The sequence below is a fragment of the Clarias gariepinus genome, chromosome 12, assembly GCF_024256425.1.
Source record: "Clarias gariepinus isolate MV-2021 ecotype Netherlands chromosome 12, CGAR_prim_01v2, whole genome shotgun sequence".
In the NCBI taxonomy this organism is placed as follows: Eukaryota; Metazoa; Chordata; class Actinopteri; order Siluriformes; family Clariidae; genus Clarias; species Clarias gariepinus.
This window is the reverse complement of record NC_071111.1, coordinates 15893177-15914238: the sequence shown is the minus strand read 5'-3', so window position 1 is coordinate 15914238 and position 21062 is coordinate 15893177. Positions and strand designations below refer to the sequence as shown.

The following is a 21062-nucleotide window of genomic DNA, read 5'->3' as shown; positions in this document are numbered from 1 at the left end:
CACACGCCCTCATTTTCATATTTTGATCTCACTTGCCCTTCACCTTGAGGTCAGACACATCTCTGTAGCACTTCTCAGAGCGCGTGTGATCAGACAGTTGAACATTCCAGAAACAGGGGAGCTGGTGCACCAGGAAGGGATTTTGTTTGATCACAGCATTGAAGATATCCTGCAAAGCACAAAACTACACTTAGCCTTTCATCAGCTACAACAGCCCTAGACATCTGTGGACACTACTGAATTGGACTTATCTTTTTCAATATGAAAACCGCAATACAAAAGGCCTTCCGGACCCCATATCACTTAGACTCACATTTTCAATTGACTACATTAAAGGCCCTAATCCAGATAATGTAAAAAGAGATAAAGAGTGATGAATGGTGTGCTAGTGAATGGCAATTCAATGAGAGTTTGTGGATAAAAGGAACAGTACACAGAACACAAGCATTAACATCTTTATATTATTTACCAGTAATACCTTTTTTCTTTTTTAGTAAACAGAAGATTTTGAATGCTTTACTTAGCAAGCACTTAATTCATGTGGCTTGGCATTATAAACACTTTTTTTGCATAAAATAAAGCGACAGCGGGAAAGACAAGCAGTTGAATTTATGATGTAAATAATATGTTTAGCAGCAATAATTGTCTATCTATGTTTGTGTACCTGATCTGCTAGTGATGTAGACAGCATGCTCATCAGCTCTCTCTCTGCCGTCAGTCTCCACATCTGCTCCCATCTGAGCTTCCTCAAACGATCTAACAGCAGGAGAATCACACCTGTAACACACATAATGGCATAAACCCTATTGTGAAGTTTAGGTGTAAACACATTTTTTATGTATATTTCATCATATGCACCTATACAATAAAAATTGTTACTGACCCACTTTTTTTTTTTTTGTTATACACTGCCTGGTCCAAAAAGTCACTATCTGGATGTAACTAAGCAAATAGCTAAGAGCCTTCCAGTAGATAATTACTGCAAGGATTTAATATGCTTGAGCTAATAAGGGTCATATTATTGTCCATGTCTCAATTTGCTAGGGAGGATAAAGAATGGAAACAGTCATGTGGTCGGAAGGGTCCAGATTCATCCTGTTCCAGAATGATCGGTGCATCAGGGTAAGAAGAGAGGATGTGAGAATGATGTGATGCACCCATCATGAAAAGTTCCTACAATACAAGCCTGTGGGGGCAGTGTTATGATCTAGGATTGCTTTAGTTGGTCAGGTCTAGGTCCAGCAAAAAGGGGTGGGCATATAAGTGAGGTCAGATGACAACCTGAATATACTGGATGACCAGTTCTTTTAACAATGGATTTTTTTTTCTTCCCTTAAGCCATGGGCCTATTTCAAGAATCTTTAAGAATCTTTGGCATATGCTGAAGAAGGCTTTAGACAACAGTCCAGCAGTCCCATTCATCAATACAAGATCTTGGAAAGAAATTAATGTAACTCTTGACTTATGACATTGCATAAGCTTATCAAAACGATGCCAAAGCACGTAACCAAAAGGCAGCCCAACAAAATATTTGAGTGTGCAACTATTTGTTTTGGCTGGGCAGTGTATCAGAACTATTTTTTTTTTCAGGGATGCTAGATAACAGAGTTAGGTACAGTAAAATCCATCTTTTAGCAATTGCTGCAAGGTATTGAATAGAAGCTACATTAGGTTAGAGTAAACTGTGTTATCATTCTGTATAAAGCATGTAGAAATGTTAAAGTGCTTCTCTGATCGGCAATGATACAACCCACTTTTACAGAAATACAGGTAGCTCACCTGACTGATGACAACAAGAACAACAACAGAAAACTGATAAATGTCCTAAAGAATAGTGTGGCTAAGCATACAGTAGTCCTGCATATCAGACCTGTGAAATTGATACTAGCATGCTGTGAAATGCATGTGTACTGTTGTCACAGCATTTTACTGCAGTTCAAACTCACCAGTGTTGAAACCTCTGCCTAGAGCTGGCCATGGTCGATGGTTCTTCCACAGGTTCCCTAAATACCAGTCACTCTGATTCTCTACCAGCCCAAGCACTTGCTGACCTGAGAAAAAAAAAACGACATAAAACAAGAGAAACTTAAAGCTTAATGACATTTCATTTGTTGAGTACTATGCAGATCATGGTTTTGTTTCTGGTACTGAATGTTCAATTGAAGCCTGATTTTCCTATTCTTTTATATACAGTACCTACTGTAGACATACTGTATATCAGTAGATATTAGGCTATTTAAATATTAACTAATAGATTGACAGTACAATTAAAATTACAAAAGCTGCTTTGTTTAGGCAAAGTGTCTTATATGACTTATATTATATTATATTATATTATATTATATTATATTATATTATATTATATTATATTATATTATATTATATTATATTATGTGAAAAAATGTATAGTTCAGTGTACCGGCTGCAGAGAGGAGATGAGCTAGCAGTGTTCTTTTAATCACATTACACTACCTTGTTGGCCTATTCAATAATAATAATTTTTTTCTCCCTTAGAAAATAGTCCAATAAGTGCAATTTCTTACTACGTCTGACCATGTTTAACATATTGTAATGTATTTTATTTTGCATTGTTCATTTAGCTTGACATAAAGCGAAGTTGCTGCATCAGCACATGTTTCAAGCAGGAAATTTGAGAGCAGAGGAACAGTTTAAAACCCTTGTGAAACGCTCAGGCCTTCCAGATTTACATCTGAATTGGTTCATTTACTTTTTTTATGTATGGATGGTCTACTTTCTCACTTTTAAGCAATAATTTATAACAGCATAGTTTGACATTTGCAGAGCCCCTTTATTCCTGAATAGTTTAGCATCAATGCTATTATAAACAAGGATGCACAATTAAATAGTAAGTGTAGATTTTCAATGGCAATATTTATATGAACTGACATTTTTGTACTATAAGGAATGGATTCAAGTGGGTTGTGGAGTTGCTCACAACATTCAAAATTGATTATTTACCAGGTTCAATTATTGAGTGTACTGTATTGCTTACTCTGTAGTTTTATTTATTTACATATGATTTAGTCAAAGCACTGAAAGATAACTAAGTCTGTTATTGCCCTTGGGACAGAGATCTGCTGATGGAAATTAAAGAGTTATAGCTGTTACACAGAAATCTGCAGGAGGTTTAAGATCTTCAAGTGCAGATTTCATACCTGGAGGCTGGCAGTGAAATGCACTCTTGGTAGTGTTGCTTAGAGCCTTTTCTAAATTGTTTACTGTTTTTTTTTATTATCTGCATGTGTAAGACTATAAATAACTGATCAGCCTACCACCATTTGACACGTTTTAAATATGATATATACCGTATTCTGTGTGTTCAGGGTCTGTGTATTTGTTATTTTTTTTAGAGTGTATTATTCATGGTTTAAAGTAAATGAGGTAGAATTTTAGAAAATTGTTAGAATTTTTCTTCTTTTATTTATCATAGCAAGGGCAAAATTCCTATTGTTATACGCAAAAGCAGATTTCTTTTTCATTAAAGTGGGACCAATTATGCAAAATTCACTTTTGGCTCATTTTGGAAAGTCACATTGGTCTCCATTGTTTGCCCACATGCAAAAAACATGAGCAAAACACATCCCCTTTGTTTTTGTCTAAAAAACTCTGAATTGTCCTAATTTAAAAAATGCTTCATATTCACTAGGGTTCATAACAATGGCAAGAAAAAAGAAGCTAATTGTTTAAAAAAAAAATCTCTCTCAGCTCTGCCAAGGAGTAGCCATTTTTTAATTCGTAAAATACAATGCTCTTTTGTTGGATATTAATAAATATATTAATAAAAGCACCCAACCCTCTCTTTTAATACTAAGTGGAGCCAAGAAACTTTATTTAAAGTTAAAATGCTCCTACAGTTACCTTTAAAGTTGTATGAGACATTAGACTGCTTTCTGAACAATGGACAATTTTAAAGCTGGTGATGCTATTTTTAAAGTTACTGTAAGGTTAGTACATGGCCTTTTACAGGACTTTTTTTTAGCTATTAATAATGCCTAATGTCATCTAGATAGACGAGACGAGTAAACCAGGGTGAATTTTTAATAAAGCCACCAAGAACCTGTGCAGATCGTTACAGACAGAAAGGAAAGAAAAGAAGAAAGAAAGCAGGAGGATGCCAGCAAGGTGTTTAAACAGAGCAAGCAGGTTTGCTAGGCCGCTAATAGTTACTCATTAAAAAAGGTTTGTGAACAAGAAATCTAGCTTCTTGTATTTAGATTTGAGTGTTTCATTTGTGGAAACTTTTTCAATTTTATGGAAGAACATGTATGGAATTATGTTTTATATTTTAGATAGTCCAAAGTAGCTACAATAAGCTTGGATAACAGCATGGCATTCTCTCATCAGATTCTCATCTGGAATGGTTTTCAATATACAGATGTGCCTTGTCAAGAGTCCATTTGTGACATTTATTGTCTCCTTAAATGTGCTTTAGACCAGCTGTTGTCTTGTGCAGAGGAAGGGTGAGAACAGAGTCAACAGCCCTATTAATGCTACAGTTCTACAACTACTGTACAAATCCATATTATGGCAAGAAACACTCTTGAGTGTTATGTTAAATCAAATGAAAGTAAAGCAATGCCCTTCATTAGTTTAAGAAATAAAAGTAAGTCAATTAAAAAAATCTAACTTTGAATGAACTTTGAATGAATCCCCAAGTGCAGGCTCTCATAAGAACTTTCCCGGGAAGGAAGACGAAGACCTACCTCTGCTGCAGAGGATAAGTTTATTAAGGTGACCAGCCTCAGAACTTTCTATTTACAGCATCTCAAATTAGGGCAGCAGACATATTTATTATATTTCCACTGTTTGGAACAGACTGTGTGAGTCAGGCCTTCATGAACATAGTATTATTATTATACAATGTAAAAACAAAAAATATATTAAAAAAATAAACAAAATATTTTTTAATAAGAAGGTGTGTCCAAACTTTTGACTGTCACTGTACATACGTACACGGGCTATTTGTTAAGCTAATAGTAAAAGCTCAAGTGAAAGTACAAAGTAGCTCATTGAAGATTTACTCAGAGTAAAAGTTAGAGTTACATTTTTTTTTTTTTTTACTTTTTTTTGGTAGGATGGGGAATGGAACACCCTTGCATGATAAATCTGTTCCCTTTATTGTGCTTAAAATCAAAGTGGTCGCTTAAATATGACCAGGGGTTTGCTTCATAAGAATTTGTTGGCATTTCACTTTCAGCTGTGTCTGCATCACTGGCATCTGGTTTGTCCGTCTCCATCATTCTTGTAAATTTAGCGCATTTGTTCTCCATGCCCATCAATCAATTAGTGCAGTGGTTTCCAGGGTGCAATTTTTTTCCTTCCTTGTTGTATTATTTGTATTATTTTTCATTTTCATTCGTTTATTTTTTACTCAGTAGCGAATATGATTTAAAATGTAGTGAAGTACAATACTTTAAACAAAAAAAAATTAAGTAAAAGTAAAATTACAGATTTTAAAAACTACTCTAAAAAGTAGAAGTACACAAAGAAACTACTCAATTACAGTAATGCAAGTAAATGTAATTCATTACTTTCCACCTCTAAAAATAGCTAAATAGTTAATAGCAGTTGCTAACAGGCAGTTGACTTTTCTGAAACCAAGACATGGCTTCTGGTTTATGTGCCTGTGAGTCAGTGTCAATGTTGCATGGAAAGTTTTACTGTTTTGTAACTGTTATAAACCTCTAAATTGTATGTATTGGCTTTTGCCTGAGAAGCTGGACCTCTAGTGAATACAGCGTTGATTTGAGGATCAATAAGCAGAGAAGCTAACAGAAAAAGTTAATTAGCCATTTCAAGGCCAGTGAGGTTACTGATGGAGGCAGCCGAAGTGACTCTGGGTTTGGTTTCAATAGGCTCGAAGGCATACATTTCATATAAAGTGAGTATGGCATTCTGAAAGACACGATCACATGAAAGAAAACATTGAAAGGTTCAGTACACAGACCATAGCTGTAATATCATGTAACTGTATACCACCTTATTCTTATTAGACTTACTGTGTCAGTGCACATAAAGGATTTATGCACCATGGGCCATTAAAATTAGCTGCATTTACTTTGCACAATTTAGAACATATTATATTTGTTTTGTCTAATGAGTTATATAATCACAATGTGTCCATTTAAATTGTGACATATCATGATAACATGTAAATGTCTGTTTAGTCGTGAAAATAGACTATCACTGCTTGGCATGCAGAATAACATATATTATTCTTAGTATATTTGAAACAAGCTGTTTTAAAAAACTAAAAAGAAAAAAAAGCAGCGTGACTTCACATCCTGTCTTTACATGCTTGATTTTAAATAAGATTGCAAGCTTTTCATTGAGCCCTGTCGACACAGCATTTCACTAGGTTCAGTTTCATTAGGTTATTAATGAGCTAAAATGGGAAGAAATGCAGCCTAAAATCCCTCTAGTCCTTTTAGTAACCTACTGATTCTGTTAATGGCTCCTCTGGAGAAATACCCATACACACATGAGCTGGTTAACTCTGTCAGGGGGTAACAAGAGCAGGAGTCGAGCTTGGCTTGCTAACAGAATGGCTGCTTAACCCCTAAACTCCCAGGATACTTTATTGGATCGAAGTTTACATTCCACACTCTCATACACTATCAGAAAAAAGATACTAAACCTTTGTCTTTAGGGTCTGTATTTTTTTTTTATTACATTAACTTGTATCTTTTACCTTTTAATGTAGATGATGCAGTATATCTTTAAAACTACTCAAGCTACATAACTGTTACAGCCCCTGCAATTTCAATTTTTGTCAATCATTCCTCTGTAGTAGGAACACTGTAGTTTGCAGAATTAAGCGTTATAAAGTTCCTACATAGTGTATGAGGATGTACATGCAAATGACCAAGGGGATAATAGCATTAGAGAAATGTTTGAAGAACTGCCAGGCTGATCCCAGTTCTCTCCATGATTCCTCTCCATAATCCTGCTAGGCTCGACATGGTTTCCTGAATGCCAGCTTAACCCTCTGAGCTCCTTGGCATGAAGTGTACTACTACTTGTCTCTACAATGTTATGCTACAAAAAAAAGGACATTAAATTGTCTCAGTGCTAAGGAACACATCTTCTATGATTCTTCTTTTATATTTTATTGAATCAAACACAGAATAGATCTAATGATGCAGGTAATTAGGGAAGAACATTTAAAACAAATCTAGATGATTGGATAAAAAGGGAACAATACCTTTGAACTTGTGAAAGACGGCCCACAGCTCAGCGATGTCGGTGGCGAAGGTGATGTCGGTATCTAGAACGATGACTTTCTGCAGGTCTGATGGCAGCGTCTTAGTCAGAACCAGCTTCATCAGGCCATAAATCCCAGAGTAATGTTTGTTGGGGATCCACGACACCTCAGACTAACACAGATACAAACATAAAATGTTTATCCTTTATTTATTTAAATTGTCAAAAAAAGGGCAGTTTTTTTTTCCTTTTAGAAAAAAAGGTTTTTTTTTTTTTAAAGTAATAAAGCATTATGCTCTTTAATTACTTTTTTCCAATTAAACTCTGGGTGCAAGGAGGGGGTAATAAAACATAAATCAACTCACACATGCACAGTACACCCCTGTAAGTAATGCACCTAAGGATGTTTTGGGGTTAAAGAGAAACTAATAATCAGAGAAAAGATTTAAATATAATAAGAACATGCAAAACTTCATCCTGACCTCTGGAGGATTAAAGCTTACAGTATATCAATAATGCTGCAACACCACTTTGTGCCAAACGATGATTAAAAAAGTATATTCCTATAATAATATTTAAGTTGTCAATGGACTGAATTACCTTCAATTCATCAGCATCATAAAAGTCCACTTGGACAGCCGGCACCATCCAGGTATGGAAGAGGGAGGCCAGGATTTGCTGGGCAATGGAATCGGTAATGAAGTGGAAGTGGAGCGGGTTCCGTCTGTCATACACACACACACACACACACACACACGCACGCACACACACAGTTAATCACAGAACAACCTTCTGTGCTACTATCTGCTTTTTAGTTATATTTTTTCACATTTGCATCCCAACAAATGTGCAATGTTTGTGCAAATGTGATGATTTCTGCAGTTTGATGAGCAGTTCATGTAAACACAATTAATGTGTACGACCTGGTGAATCTTCGAAGAGATTGATACAAGTGCATGTGATGTCCAGAAACGCTATTTCTCATTACACTTCTATTCCAATGCATATGGAAGTAAAATTTCAGTGATATGATCAGCCATGTAATTATAAAGGTATATAATGTAGGACACTCAGATTTTTGCTGCTCAGTGCAAAACCCTTGAATGGGAGCCTTAATGCGTTTCTAAACTGAAAACAACTGCATGACACTGCTGTCATACATCTACAGTCTTCCACAAACTACAGTATAAACAAACAGATTGTACATCTCCATTAGCTGTCCTATCAAATAAAGCTATGTCGGGAGCCAGACACTTAATTAGACTGTCATGTGGCTGTGAAGACATGGACGCCAGTGGAAGGTCATGATTTCAACTGAGGTGTTATGGTTTTGTCATTTTATTGTACATGTAGCTCCAGGCTAAAGGACAGGACTCATGCTGTCTCATTGATGCAGTAAGAGCGTGAACATCATTAACTCCATTAGGGTAGCGTTTTCACCATAGAGCATGCTAACACCAGTTATAAAGCACTTCAACTTGTGATGAGGGAGCAGGCATGATTCAAACACAATCAGACATAAAAGGACAGAACCAGGATAATCCAAAGAGTACTCAAAGAAAAAACAGGTAATTGGTTAAGACACATTTCCAGGTATAAACAAGGCTTGGAATATACAGTATGTAACTAAAGGATGGGCAAAAGTGCTTATGCAGTTATGATTCACTATAAACATGAAAAAAAAATCAGACTTCCCCCAAGTTTTAAGGTTAAATGTTCACATTTAATTGGCATATGCACAAAAAGTAAGTGACAAATATACATACTGTAAAAATACAGTACTTGATGTGAGGGTCAGGTGTATGTACATATGTATGTATGTACAGTATTGATGGGTGGATGAATGGATATACTGTACTGTATTTATATATATATATGATTACTACTTGTATACCAGTAACATGATCTCCACCCAAGGAATAAAGAGCCAGTCTGCCCATCCGGCTTAATCCCACAAATAGCCAATGCAGCACAAACCGCAAAAAAAGTCAGACAGATATCAGAACACACAGCACATCGCAGCCGGTAATGCAGGTGCCATGGTAGACAAAGAGTTAAAGGTTGTTAAACTGGCCTCCAAATTTCCTGGGTCCCAATCTGATTAAGAATCCATTGAATGCACTGGACAAATACTGTAATCTTAATCCATGGATGCAACACCCTGCAAAAACCACAGCTCCCAAATCACAGACATCACAACACACCGCCAGGGGTCGTGTGAAGCCCCCTGGTCCCAAGTGGCCAAAGCTATTCCGGCAACATAAAAGGAACACACAATCTAGGTAGTTTTGTTGTTAATGGTTTTAAACTTATGGCTAAATAGAGTATACAGTAAATTGTAGCTATATGCATATGCAGTGTCTGAGCAGTCCTTTATTGACACAGAGGAGCTTAGAACGCAGTTGATCTAGCATTACAGATTAGCGTTTAAAATAAAAAAATACAATTAAAGTTAATCTACTGTATAATACAACTGGTAATAGTGCCCGTAGAAATATTCCAACATGTCCAAAAGTGACAGAAATATAAGGAAAATGTCCATATGTGCCATTGAGCTGTCAGCGAGGTGACCAGTGTGTGTGACCAGGTAGTGGAGGCATAAGTGTAACAGCACGAAAAAGGTCTAATGACTGGGTTAGTTTACTCAGGGTTGTGATGGCCTGCAGGTAAAAGCTATTCTTTAGCCTGATGTTTTACGTGGGGCGGGTTAGAGAGCTGCACCACAGGATGCAATAATATTTATAAGAGCCCTTACACAGGGCTTCTGAGGGAGTCAAGGTAATAGGAGGTTCTGAGAGTGCTTATGAGACACACATGGGAAGACCTTCCTGTTTGGGGATAGCGTGGGATGATTAATTGGGAACTGAAAAGGAAATCAAGGAAAACTGAAAATGCTTCTTGAGACCCGGCAGGGCTCTGAAAACTAAAAATAAGGATTTTGATCTGCTGGGGGAGAATCCGTCCTTACCTAGGATTTACATCCGACTTATATGTGTTTTAACACTTAAACTGAGATTGCACGCTTTACTGCTTGCACGCTTCCAAACACTGGCTAGATGTAAGACGTTGGCTCAGTCTTTCGCCATTGTTCTGCTGCGCGTTTTGTCTTTCTTGGCCTTGATACCTTTATCAGTTCTACTTAATGACTGCACCAAGTGAGCAGGTATCAGGACCCTTAAATAGACACGTTGCCAGGTGCAGCACATTCACACTGATTCTGCTTACGGCACCATCGGCTGACAACCACTTGTGGTAGAGGTTGCTGTCATTGCACCTCTCTGTTAATGTTCTGGGATCATTTTTGTCCATGATGAGGCCAAGGATGGTGGTGTCATTAGCAAACTTGAAAATAATATTTGAGTAGAAAGAGAGTACAGGAGAGGCGGAGGAGAACGCACCCCTATGGAGTCCTTGTGTTCAGAGACAATGTGCAAGACACGTGGTCATCGATTCCACCATTTGGGGTCAGCCCCTCAGAAAGTCCAAAATCCAATTACAGATGAATGTTCAAATCTTTCAGCTTTGTCATGAGTTTTGTTGAATAATAGTGTTAAAGCAGAGCTATAGTCAATGATCGGTATTCTCATGTTTATCTTTATCTTAAAAGTGGTATTGTCTGTACAAATTGGAGCGGGTCCATTATACTGTAGATGAAAAATACATGGTTTCTAACTAGCAGCTCCAAGCACTTGACTGTAGGGGACTGTAGGAATTTTGTGGACAGGGACAACAGGTGGCTTCTTGAAATATGTGAAAACCATGGACAGTCTTAGGGAGAGATTAAAATGTAAGTAAAAACCTCTGCTAGGTGTCTGGCAGATGCTTTGCGAACTCGACTTCAGGGACATCAGGATATATTGTAGGTTAACCGTCCTGATCTCATCAGCCACAGGGATGATTAGTGCATAGCTGTTGCAATCCACAGACAGTTTTCCACATACTGATGTAACTGGAGTTTGTGTATTCATTAATGTCTGCTGTTGGAAATTCATGAAATTTTCATCCTGGGAACAGCCCTGAAGTGTAAGAACAGCCTCATCACTTCATAGATATATTCTGTGCTAAGAACCTTTTTATCCTGTTAGAGCTTTTGTTTGTACACATGCAAAACAAGGATGAAAGTGTGATCAGCGGTCCTGAAACTAGAAAGCAGGAGTGCAGTATTGCTGTGATCCAGTATCTGCTCAGCTCAAGTTGGAAAAGTAATGTATTTGGGCAGAACCTTTCACAACCAACAATAAAAGCAATTCCTGGATGTGAGTTCCCTAGACTATTAATAGTCTTATACAAAATGTCTAATGTACAACTTTTGTCTGACTGAGCTGAGATGCAATCCACTGAGCTAAACTCGCTGAGGAGGAAAAAACTAAGACAATACTCAATCTGACAAATTATGTTCATCAGGAACAAATAAGTTGTCCATACAAGCTACATATTTGTCTTTTAGAAGCTTACAGCTTACACGTAACTGTGTACATTTCATAGAAAAAACATGACACATAAAAAAGAGGCAATCACATTAGTTCTGTCACTTGATTAGTGGAGTGAAACTACTGGCTGGGCAAAACTGCAGCTTCTGTGAATAAGCTAAATAGAGTACTGTAACAAGCCAAGGTTGCCAACTACTGAAGTGGTACCAAAGAGAAAATTAAACTGGTGCAGAAGATACAAATGCAATCAAATATTATTCATACCAAATTGCATATTTACATTGTCACAAACATAACTGCAGGCTGATTTACCAATTTTGGCAGAACTGAGAGACTGAGAGAAATATTTCAAAAATCACACTGCAATGAAGAAACCAATTTTGACATATTCTGGCATTTGTGCCTTTTGACTAAATATTCTTTACCAGCTTGCAATACTTTTTAACTTCTTTGCAAAACCATTTTCACAAACTTCCATTTTTTTCCAGAGGAATGAAACCCACCAAGCATGGAGAGAACATGCCAACTCCAGACCCAAGAAGGGAATCAAACATGGACCCTGAAGGTGCAAGGCGACAGTGCTAACCACTAAGCCACTGTGAGGCCTTGAAGTGAAAGCCAACATTTTTTAATTAAAGTAAACCGAAATTTTGAGAGAGGCAACATTAGACCTTGGGAGAGCGTGATCTCTGCTAGCAAGTAAGATTCTAATCTGGTGTTTCACTAAATTACACAGAAATGCTTAATGTGCTAAAAATGAGGAAACTACATAAAGTTATATCCTCCCAAAGTGCTTTAGTACTTTAATACTTTCCTCTCTTATTAAGAATCCACATTAATACAGCAGACATCGAGGACAATCCAGCATAGGTCAATCGAATGCCAACTTTTTTGGGCACCAGTCAAAAAGCCTTAGGTAAAGTAAAAAGCTATTAAAGGGGAACTAATTTTAAAAAGTGCAATCATATATTACTAACACATCCTGAACATTCCTTCAGTGCTTTACATCATGATGTAGAAAACACTGGAGGCTAGTTTTATTAATGCCATGTCATATACTAGTCATAAAGAGGACTCAAGCACCTGGAAGAAGAGGTCAATTAATCTGCAAATGTCCTATCACTCAACACAAATTAATCCAGTAGATATATTTTTGTCTTATTTTGTGGATATTAGAATGCATACAGTATAACAATACTCACATTAAAGCCAGTTGTTCTTTTTTTATTCCACTATTTAAAAATCTCCTTAGTTGTTTTCTTTGCTTGATGTAGGTTAATAATTTGACCCTCCTGAAGTAGTGATTTATTTTTTGGGCAGTCAGTGTATGTGATGTTGCAATGTTCATAATTCTGTGGTAATCAATACCAATGTAATAATAATAATAATAATAATAAAAAAAGTATATATATATATATATATATATATATATATATATATATATATATATATATAAAAACTGGGTTTGATTCCCACCTCAGAGTCTGTGTGCACTGAGTTTACATGTTCTCCCCGTGCTAGGTGGGTTTTCTCTGGGTAAATCGGTGTCCTCCCACAGTCCAAAGACATGCAGATTAGGCTAATTAGCATTCCCAAATTGCCTGTAGTGTGTAAATGTTACGTAAAATGGGAATAAATACAATGGTCACTATTGGCTTCCATGGTCCTGAGTTGGATTACAGAAGATAGTATATGGATGGATGAATAGATGGTACTGTTTATTATTATATACATTACAGCTCTATGGTCCTGAGTTTAATTCTGAGCTTGCGTAACTGTCTCTGTGGATTTTTTATCTGTTATCCACAGATTTCCACCAGGTTCTCTGGTTTCCAGTCACAAAACACTGGAGGGTGTGTGCATGGTGGGCTGTCATGAAGTTGTGTCTCATCTATCCTGTATCCCTGAATTGCGCCAGTGGTCGTGGAACAGGCTCTCTGCAAACCTGACCAGAATAAAGTGGTTACTAAAGATGAGTGAGATTTAACATTACAGAAACCTTAGGTTAGTATAATTAATAACCCAAATGATCGATGTTGGTTTTATGTTAGCATTAGGTTTTATGTTAGCATTAGCTCTCAATCGATTCTCTTTAACTTTGTTTAAATGTCTGTGAATGGAAGACAGAGTGAATATAAATGACATGTTGAACAGATGACTATAAATAGGGGCCACAAGACTGCAGGATGAGGTGATTTCATAACTACTAGCTTATTGGAAAAAAGGGCAATGGGAAAACAGAAGATGCTAAGCTGTACCAGCAGATTTCTGTTTAAAACTAAATGGTATATGTGCAGTCGTAATCTTATAAGCCTGGCATCTGATATGGCTTATTAAGCAACATTACCACATAATCACAATGTCCTTTGGAATGATAATGCCCAGCATCCAGTAAATTCCACAGAAAGAGCGTTTTCACTTTCAAACCCCTAAACTGTTTACCTACAACACCACTCTACAGTTGCCTGTTTTGTTTCTTAAAACTGTCTATCTACAGTATGTCTCTGTATATATTCTTTTCGTTCTCTGTGTTTCTCCTTCTTTACACTGTGGGACTTTGTTTGGGAGAAGAGGAGGAGAAATTGGATGAGAGCTGAAGTTCATGAAGGTTACGTTGCCAGGCAACAGTCTGCCGTCATGAGAGAAGCATATTCAGATTTGTAAGCTAAGGACAACAACAAGGCCGGCACAGAGAGAAGCAGAGAGTGAGAGAAAGAGCGGGAGAAAGAGACTGTCTGTGTGTGCGTGCAAGTGAGTGTGCATGTGCATGTGTTTGTGTGTGTGTGTGTGTTTATGCTGGGAATGAAAACTTGCTGACATGACAGGAAAAGATGAAGGCATGACAACACCTTTGGTTTTGCCTAAAAATAAGCCAAAGGTTACTCCTATATAATGTTCCTAAGCATGATGCAATCCTTACCTGTGGAACAGGACAGATTTCACCAGTGTCACCACATCTCTACTGGCATTATACCCAGCACACACTATGGCCATATGAATTGTCTAGAGGGAGAAAGAATAAGAATCATTACAAAAATGAAGAGGATAATGATGGTTACATGATTGCATAAGTAAAATTGTATCTCTACAGCAGCACAGCATTATAGGAGATCTCTCAACACTAAGCACCAATTTGTTTCTGCAAAGCTCCACTAAGGGAACACTGATGACTATCTAAACCACAATGAGATTTTTTGTTTAAATCCTCCACTTGAACTCTTCTTAAACACTCATAAAGCATTTATCAGTATATTAGTCAATAGTTAACATGTCATGAAATATTATTACATGCTGATGAATAAATACAGTTACATATAATTTAATTAATTTATATTATATTATAATAATGTGTTCCCTCTTTGACACTATTTCACATACAGTACTGTAAAGTATAGGTAAATATGTTATAACTTGTATGTTTGGATGTTGTCTTTCTCCGCCTTTGCTGAAAACAGTTAAAGTGACATGTTGCTTTACTACCCAGGGAGCCCTCATGTCTGATTCCTTCTGGCTCTCCCTTTTATGCTGTCATAGTCCTGCTGGAGTCCCTGCTTGCACTTTGCACTAAATACACATTCACCTTATACATTATGTGACTGTTAGCATACCAAATTGTTCTCTCTCTCTCTCTCTCTTATGTTCTCCTTCTGTCAAGCTATACATGGCACTCGGGAGTTGACGGTGATCCTACCCCCTCCTGCCCGCTGGATCTGTCTGATACATCCTAGTGCCCCACTTCTGTTTGGAATTTCCATTGTATTGATGCCTTCCTGCTGCTTGGGATGGCCCCGTATGTCCAGCTTGGGATGCATGTGGTGACTGAGGACAGTTCTACTTGATGACCATGAACATGGATTTAGGCTTGGCTGATGCAGACAGTTGTTCTGTAATGGCTTGTGAATGCAGTAGCTCTATATTTTAAATATATATGAAATTTCCATTTACTTGAGCCTCCAACGCAGAAAGTGGGGTTTAATATTAACTTAAGCACCTTTCCCCACTATACTGCCCTTTTAACCTTTTAGAACACAGATGCTGTAACACCAATGACTGATTTATGGTCCTACTGTACCTATCTGACATCACCCAAATGAGGATGGGTTTCCTGTTGAGTCTGGTTCCTCTCAAGGTTTGTTCCTGTCATCTCAGGAAGTTCCCTTACTGTACCACCATCGCCCTCACCTTTGGTTTTCTTTGTAAGATACCTACATAGTTACAAATATATTGTCAGTCCTTTTTTGGACCAAAAGGAAGATTACCTCACACTTGTCCACCACAGGCTGAGACACACAGTCAGAGCTGTTTCCTGGTAAGATGCCTCTCGGAGCGTCAGCATGCCTCGAACCATCTCTGCCAACATGGGACTGGTTGCCATGGCGTCTACTGCCATACTGGTTGCCGTGGGTGGGGCTCCTGGGTGGATGACTCAGCTCTTTCCTGAGTGCTCGGTTTTCTTCTTCCACCTCCCTTACGCGCAGTTCCAGGGCCAGTGTAGAGGACTGAGGCTCCAGTGGAGACAGAGGTAGTGGCTTTACTGAGGGCAAGAAAAATACTATGAAATTTACAGTATTTGTTTTTTTAAAGTCTTTTTTAGACAGAAAAATGCATGAAACATTTACAGCACGGTTATTCAGTTCATCTAACGCTAACTTTGAATGCAAAGCATAATACATGTGTTGGCTGAAAAGGTACAGCTGGTTATGGGAAGGGAAAACCTTATGTTTCTACATTCAAATTTGAAGACAAACTATGCAAAAAGCAAAAGGACAGTTTTTATGCTACAGCAATGAATCTCACACTCCTACTGTATGGTAAATAAAGGCCAGAGGACCCATACTTTTGTCTTCCACTTTCACTCCAGAACACACACCCCCACACACACACACACAATCGTATTCATACAGCAGCAAAGTAAATGGGGGTGTAAGCAGTTATTGCTCTTATTGATCATGGTCAGAAGACAGATAGCTTTACTGTATGGCATCATCAGTCATCTCAGCACTAAGTCCCATGTGTAGTCTTCCTCAGGGATTGAACAGAGAGTACAGAAAATAGAGAAAATAATATGGATACAGTGGCTAAAGCCATTTATTACTCTAAGAACATTTTCAATAAACTCCTAATCTACCATTTCTCTACCTGAGGAATGTCTAAAGAAAGCTCTCTTTCTCAGGCTTCCCTGTAGGAAAGTCTTAATAGATACTGTACAGTATGTAGCAACAAAACCAGAGGATCAAAAGGCTTCTATGGTGAAATCCATAGCAAAGGCTGCTAAGCCTATATTAGATTAGTTTACAAATCTGACACCAGAAATCATCAGGGCAGAGCAGAGCTATTAAAGAAAAAGGCAGATAGATAAGAGACAATGCATATTAGTACAAATAAACCACCGGTTCACATGGTACTATAAATGTGTGCTGATGAGTGACATGTGATTAATTCTTTCAAGTTTTAAGTAGCTTTAATAATACTCACAGTCCATTTAGTGATTTTACACTTTAGTTCAGTTGCTCTGGTCTGAACCACTTGGGTTGTCAGGCCAGCTAGGATGGCAGAACCAGCAGGGTTGTCTCAGCATACAAGCATGGTGGAGACAACTACACTTTCCAACAGTAATGTTCCAGATCACCGATTTCTAAACACCCGCACCCAATTACCCAGGTGCATAAATAGGACTCGTTGTGAAGTATACTGTACACACCACATGAATTTATCTGCCCATTACCAAGTCTTACTTTCTTTGGATACCTTCAAGTGTTTGACTTGTTTTTGTTATTCTGGTTTCCGAATTCTGCTTGTCCTGTTCTACATGGTTGGCCACTAGATCAACCCCTGCCTGTTTGAAGTTACAATTCTGTGGTTGATTTGATGCTTTGTTTGTGCAAAATAAACACAACATTTTAAGTCGAAATCCAAGCATACCAAAATTTATCACTTCATACCTTTCGAGTCAAAAGCCAGGCATACCAAAATGTATCACTTCAAACCTCATGAGAACAGGGTTATGTTCTCATGACCATCCACTTAATGGTCCGGTGTTTCCTCATACATAGGAAGTCCTTCAGCATGTCTATGGCAGGAAAACAATGTGTTATTTCACAGGAGTCACCAAAGACAGCAGCGTGCATTAATCCTCTTGACCTGTGATGCTCATCAGCCAAAGATATTTCAGAAGGAATGTACATTAGTCCTTTTTTGGTTCGGTATGCTTTCTCAACAGGAGGACACCAGAGTTCAAGAGATGACTCCGATTGAGACCACGTCCTTTTGGTTGTTTTGGTCCACACCTGAGTGTAATACTGTTTACGATTTAAATGGACAGAAGCCTGTGGTGTGCAAGCCCCCTTAGTCAACAGACTAAACAATTCATTCTGAACAGCTCCTGCCCATTTGGCCTTGGACACCCACTTTCAATTAAAAAAAGATTACTGTTTGTTTGTTTTTGATGCGCACAATTAATTTCGCATCACAATAAGAGAGATTTCAAACTGCAGAGAAGTGAAATTGCTTTGGAGCAATGCATTGGTTAAATGATCCTTGCTATTATGTACTTTATCACTTTTAAAGGCACTAATCAATTTGCTGAAAGATTGAGTCCTTGGCTTATGTTCGGTCACAGTGAACTGTGTCCTCATACATACTTATTAGGAGTATAATGTAAAGCCAGCATCTGTATTTGTGTGGTGTTCAAAATATGCATACCTGTTTTTGTATTCAAATTAAATAATGCAGTATTTTATTAGACTGATGTCAATTTTGGGGTTTGATACATTCCAGAAGGATCAGATAAAACTCGAGACTAAAGTCTTAGAGCCAAAATGGGGTCCTTTATGTAGCACTTCATTACTACAATGAATGTCTGATAAGGTCTCCCTGTAATAGTTATATGAGTTAACATTGAATTGTAGATGTTAAAATGTATACAGTACAGTATGAAGGCTGCACGGTGGTGTAGTGGTTAGCACTGCCGCCTTGCACCTTCTGGGTCTGGGTTTGATTCTTGGCCAGGTTTGATTTCTGTCTCTATGAGTTTGTATGTTCTCCCCGTGCTTGGTGGGTCTCCTCCGGTACTTGGATTTTCTCCCATAGTCCAAAGACCAGCTGATTATGCTATTGGCATTTCTAAACTGCCTGTGCCCTGCGATGGCCGAATACAGACCATGAATACAGAATAATGCGGTATAGATGATGAGTGAGAGAGTGTATTTATTTGAGGCCCAGCAACTGCTCTGTACATAGCAGCAGTCTAAGTTGCGCATACACCCGGGATCTCTTTAAAACTTGTTTGTGTCAGTGGGAAGCAAAGCAAAGCAAGTTTACATATTTTTTTGTAGTTTTTTTTTTTTTTTTTTTTTGCATTTTGTGCAAAATTTAGTGGACATACTGTAGCACCATGGGTCCCAAGAAGGTTATAAAGGACGGCAGCAGAAAAGAAAAGAGAGACACTTTCAGTTTCGTTTTTTTTAATGCAGCTGGTGTCAAAAAAGATATAGTGTTGGGTTGGGATATTAGTAATATAGGTACTATTTTTGGGTGGCTGGAACTGATGATATGCATTTACATTATTTCCTATGGGAAAATGCGTACAAAATTTTGCCATTCATTCCGGAGGCGAGTTCAAAGAGCTCGCCTTCGGAATAAATTAAATTGAACATAATGCATATTTCTTTTGTTTGTAAAAAATGACAGTTTTGTTTAAAAGCCCAATAAAGCATTGTATAGGTCAAAATGATTTCAAACCGAATAGATGGTATTTCCTATTAGTGGAAAGCTAATTTATCCTTTTATCATGGTGAATAGCAATTGTAGCCATGGCATTTATGGATAGCTACTTTAGTCTTGTATCATCTTTACAATGTTGAAGTAAGAAACATTGCTTGAAAAGGTTCTGGTTCCAGGGGAAGCCAGAGAGCACTATCTTATAAATAGTAGCAATCGGTTACACCTATGCCAGGGACCATTCACTTAAGGTTCAGTCTTGACGCAACCTTGCTATGTGCTGTTTCTCAATTCTCAGCAATTCTCTGATAGTAAACTCTGTAATTTCTCCTGGTTTCTATTGCCAACCCTGGAGCCCAATAAACCTCTGGTATATAATAGCTTTTACTTCAACAGCTTAATAATGTGGTGCAAAAGGCATTACCAAAGACAGGAAAGGCTTTTGCTTTCCTCTTTTCTCATCTAGGCACTGATTCATATTTTTTCATAATACCTAATACCTGTAAAATTAATGAATTAATTGTTAATTAATTGTCCTACTTTGGTTAAGCATCCTCGGCACATCCTGGGACTTTTTCTAATGCTTTTTGAATTTCTCATTTCACATTTTAGTGCTCTTACTGAAAAGTACACTGTGACCCTCAGCTTTTCCACAAAGCTGAGCTGAACAATGTGCCTTGGCCACTGACTGTCTTCTGCTATGCTATAATAATGAAATAGTTGGGTGTAAAAGGAGCTCAGGGGTTTCAAAAGCTGTGGATTTCCTGCGTTTACTGGAACAAGATGTACAGATTTAGAGTTTTGATGTCCTATGACCATCATTATAGTTTATCTTTGGGACTTTACGGGGAACACTTTATAGAGGTTCATGAGTGCTATGTGAGACCAGAGGTATAGGTAGACGTTGCTCTGATGAGCATGTCTGATGTACCTTACACTGGACACAAATGGAACATAGCAGTATACACAGACAGCCATAACATTAGAACACAAAACATGGTGCTTAGTTTTGTGTTGGTTCCCCTTTCCCCTTGTGCCACCTGGGTGGTCTCAGAGATTTCATAAGACCTCTGGATTGTGCTGTGGTTTCTGGCACCAAGGCCCTGGCACTGGATCCCTTGGGTGCTGCAAGTTGTGTGGTGTTCAGTGTATCTCATGGGTGCTTGTTCTGATTGGGATCTGGGAAGTTAAGAGGCTGGGTCAGCCTTGGGCTTATTACTTGCTGGGCCCCAAGCATGGCAGGCTATGTTGCACTGGGTTTCATACATTTCTATTGTGGCTACCAGTAACATTTTTCAGCCATTTGTGCTGTATTGGCTTTTTTGATATCGAGCTAGACTTTTTTCCCACGGGCATAAATAAGTTTTAGGTGCCTGTGATACTGGTCACTACTTTGCTGGTATATAATTTATAATCTATTGTGTTAATGTGTTAATGTTTTGTGGTGTTAATGTTATGGCTGATGGGTATATACTTGTGGATGTCCAAGAGCATGTTTGACTACCACTACTTGACTTTCAGCAGTTGATATGTTTTTGATTTCTAATATGCAGATGCACTTTTTGGCACTTTTGGCCAGAACATAATACATTATGTATAATTCAGAGGCCATAATACATTATGTATTCACTTCAAAATAGCAATATCAGTTTTGAATTCCTGATTGAGGGTAGACTTTTAGCCTAAGCT

General features: G+C 37.8%; 1 protein-coding gene across 3 annotated transcripts in view; it reads right to left on the bottom strand.

Annotated features, from left to right (window-relative positions):
- LOC128533964 (xylosyl- and glucuronyltransferase LARGE1-like) overlaps window positions 1-21062 on the bottom strand; it is a 53876-nt gene that overhangs the window by 10640 nt on the left and 22174 nt on the right. For all 3 annotated transcript variants that reach the window (XM_053508199.1, XM_053508198.1, XM_053508200.1), the window contains 7 exons: window positions 15914-16188; window positions 14575-14657; window positions 7825-7948; window positions 7226-7397; window positions 1947-2051; window positions 665-777; window positions 44-169 (listed from right to left, as the gene is read on the bottom strand). In XM_053508199.1, coding sequence (XP_053364174.1) covers window positions 44-169; window positions 665-777; window positions 1947-2051; window positions 7226-7397; window positions 7825-7948; window positions 14575-14657; window positions 15914-16188 — 998 coding nt within the window. The remainder of the gene's footprint in view (window positions 1-43; window positions 170-664; window positions 778-1946; window positions 2052-7225; window positions 7398-7824; window positions 7949-14574; window positions 14658-15913; window positions 16189-21062) is intronic.